The 2,631-nt window shown below is 48.5% G+C and overlaps 1 protein-coding gene across 1 annotated transcript in view; it reads left to right on the top strand.

The window, feature by feature from the left end:
- Window positions 1-2,631, top strand: part of grip1 (glutamate receptor interacting protein 1) — a 63,354-nt gene continuing 60,723 nt past the window's right edge. The window contains exon 1 of the mRNA XM_005742307.1: window positions 1-527. Coding sequence (XP_005742364.1) covers window positions 473-527 — 55 coding nt within the window. The 5' untranslated portion in view covers window positions 1-472. The remainder of the gene's footprint in view (window positions 528-2,631) is intronic.

Here is a 2,631-nt window from a genome sequence, read left to right as displayed (position 1 = left end):
TTGTAACAGTCTTTAGAGCCTTCAGTGGAACCTGGATACATTTCTAACAGTCTTCAGAAACCTCTGTAACATCAAAGCGTCAGTGCCTCGCGGGCTCCTTCACGGTCATCACGTCACCCACTCTCTTTCTTTTGACCATCTCTTTAAACGTCGCTCTCCCGCTCCCGTGAGACCACAGCGAGGCTCGCGGGGTAGAGTTACAGATGGGGGGAGGGGGTAGAGAGACATAGACAAAGAGGAGGAGTGGGGAGAGAGAGAGAGGGAGGCTCGCGTGCCTGTGTGAGGTTGAAAAGAGGGAGAGGTAGAGAGAGGTAGGCTCGTGCAGGAGGAGGTGGATCCCTGTGTAGTGGAGCAGCTTAAGCTAAAGCTAACTAGCCATGTTGCTGTCGCCGCTGCTGTTGCTCCTTCCGTTGCTGGTGGTGTGTGTCTGCTAGCGGCCGCCCTGGACTCCCTATCCGCCCTGAGGTGCATCATGCCCGGCTGGAAGAAAAACATCCCGGCCTGCCTCCAACCGGACCAGGAGGGAGGTACGATCAAACCGGCGACTAGTGTGTGTATGTGTACACTAATTATCGCTCGTGCAATCTCTTGTGCAGCGTGGTTTGGCGCCGCTGGTGGAGCTCGCGCAGACGGTTGGTGTCTTTAAATTAGTGAAACTTGGTAACTGATACCCAGTGAGTGAGTGAGTGAGAGCGGCGCACGCGCGTGTACGCACGCATGCATGCATGCATGCGCGCGAGAGTGTGTGTGTTGTCTCCTGTTAATCTGACGCAGCGGCTGAGGTTACAGCGACGTTACGGTGATTTTTACGTTGATCAGCCGGTGACCGGTTACTAGCAGTGGGGCTGCTAACGGGCTAACAGGCGGGTAAACCGAGCGGGATAAACGGCTGGTCAAGCGAGGGTCTGCCCTTGTATGAGTGTGTGCGCGCGGGCGGTGTTACAGTGAAATGTGTGACCTCAGTTTAGTTGGATGAATGTGGAAATGGAGGGCTTGACTACATGATGACAGGTGAGCCGTTTAAATGCCTGGCATACAGACCGGTGCTCGGTAAAATCGGTGACTAAGGCTTTCTGACAGCAGCCTGTAATGTCTCCATAACACCCCCTCCATAACGCCACACATGGCTGAATGCTGTAGGGTGTTAAACCCACAGTGAGTGTGTGCATTTGGATGTGGTGTTTGTTAAAGGGAACCATTTATGCCTTTTGCATCATTCACGTTCAGAGTAAGCTTTAATAATCTAATTCTGTGCCTCCATGTCCAAAATAAGCTGTTTTATCGTCACTCTGCTTTCTCTATAAGACCCTTCTCCCTTTCATCCAGTTGGCCAACCTCTGGAAGCTTGCTGATGGGCAGCTCTGAGTTCTTGTGAGCTGCAGTGACAGCTCGAAAAAGCAATTTATTAGTCAGTTAGGATGTATGTAGGAAGTGTGTTCTTTAGGAGATGTGTTTTGTGCATGCTGGTCAAGACTCTTCTGACCCAAAACGACCAAGCTTTGTTTTGTCTTCGTACTCAAAGCCCAATAAATAGCAAGACTGGGCCATCTTCACTGTCCTTATCGGCACAGGTCCTCCTAAATACAGTATAAACATGGATGCAACTTTCTTTTCAGACCCCACCAGGGGGCGACACTCCTGGTTGCAAAAAGTCTGACATTTGAATAGAAGTCTATGGGAAAATTACCCTACTACTAACTGAATCCATGACTCCAGTTCTAGTTAAAACAAGGTCATTTTGCGGGATGAGTTACTGCCCAAAGTGGAGGATTTTGAGTACCTCGGGTGGTGTCTGTAGTGATGTGGATGCTGTACCTGTCCGTTGTGGATAATCTGAGTGTAAAAGCAAAGTTCAGTCTACGTTCCTACCCTCACCTCTGGTCCTTGAGGTCTGAGTATTGACTGAACGAATGAGATCAAAGATACAAGGGGTAAAAATGAACTTTCTACAAAGGGTGGCTGGGATCTCCCTTAGACTTAAGGGTGAGAAGTTCAGTCATTTGGGAGGAGCACCGAGTTAAGCCGCTACTGCTCCACAGGTGAGGTGGTTCAGGCATGTCCTCCTGGTAGGATACCACAGGGGTAGACCCAAGACACGTTAGAAAGACTCATCTCTCAGCTGGTGTGGAAATGCTTTGGTGTTCTCTGGATGAGCTGGAGGAGGTGGAGGAGTAGAATGCTGCACCGTGACCCAGCCTTGAATAAGCAGTAGAAAATGGATGAAGTTAGTTCTGTAAATTCTGGTCACTCTAAGTGGTAGAAAGCAGGATAAGTATGTTCACTGGACTTGTGATTGATTTTACGTTGCACACGTTCATTTCCATTTCAAAAAGCAAGGTACAATTATGTATTACTATGAACAAACAACTGCTCATTCTTTACTGTGAGAACAGGCCGACTGGCTCAAGAAAAGAACTTCATAGTGAGGTTTGCTTCACGGGTGAACTTGGAGCTGTGATTGGTGGACATACAGTGGGGCAAAAAAGTATTTAGTCAGCCACCGATTGTGCAAGTTCCCCCACTTAAAATGATGACAGGTCAGTAATTTGCACCAGAGGTACACTTCAACTGTGAGAGACAGAATGTGAAATAAAAATCCATGAATCCACATGGTAGGATTTGTAAAGAATT

This window comes from Pundamilia nyererei, unplaced genomic scaffold (genome assembly GCF_000239375.1).
Source record: "Pundamilia nyererei isolate P.nyererei 1_Seehausen unplaced genomic scaffold, PunNye1.0 scaffold00119, whole genome shotgun sequence".
NCBI classification, from domain to species: Eukaryota; Metazoa; Chordata; class Actinopteri; order Cichliformes; family Cichlidae; genus Pundamilia; species Pundamilia nyererei.
This window is presented reverse-complemented; position numbering and strand designations above follow the sequence as displayed.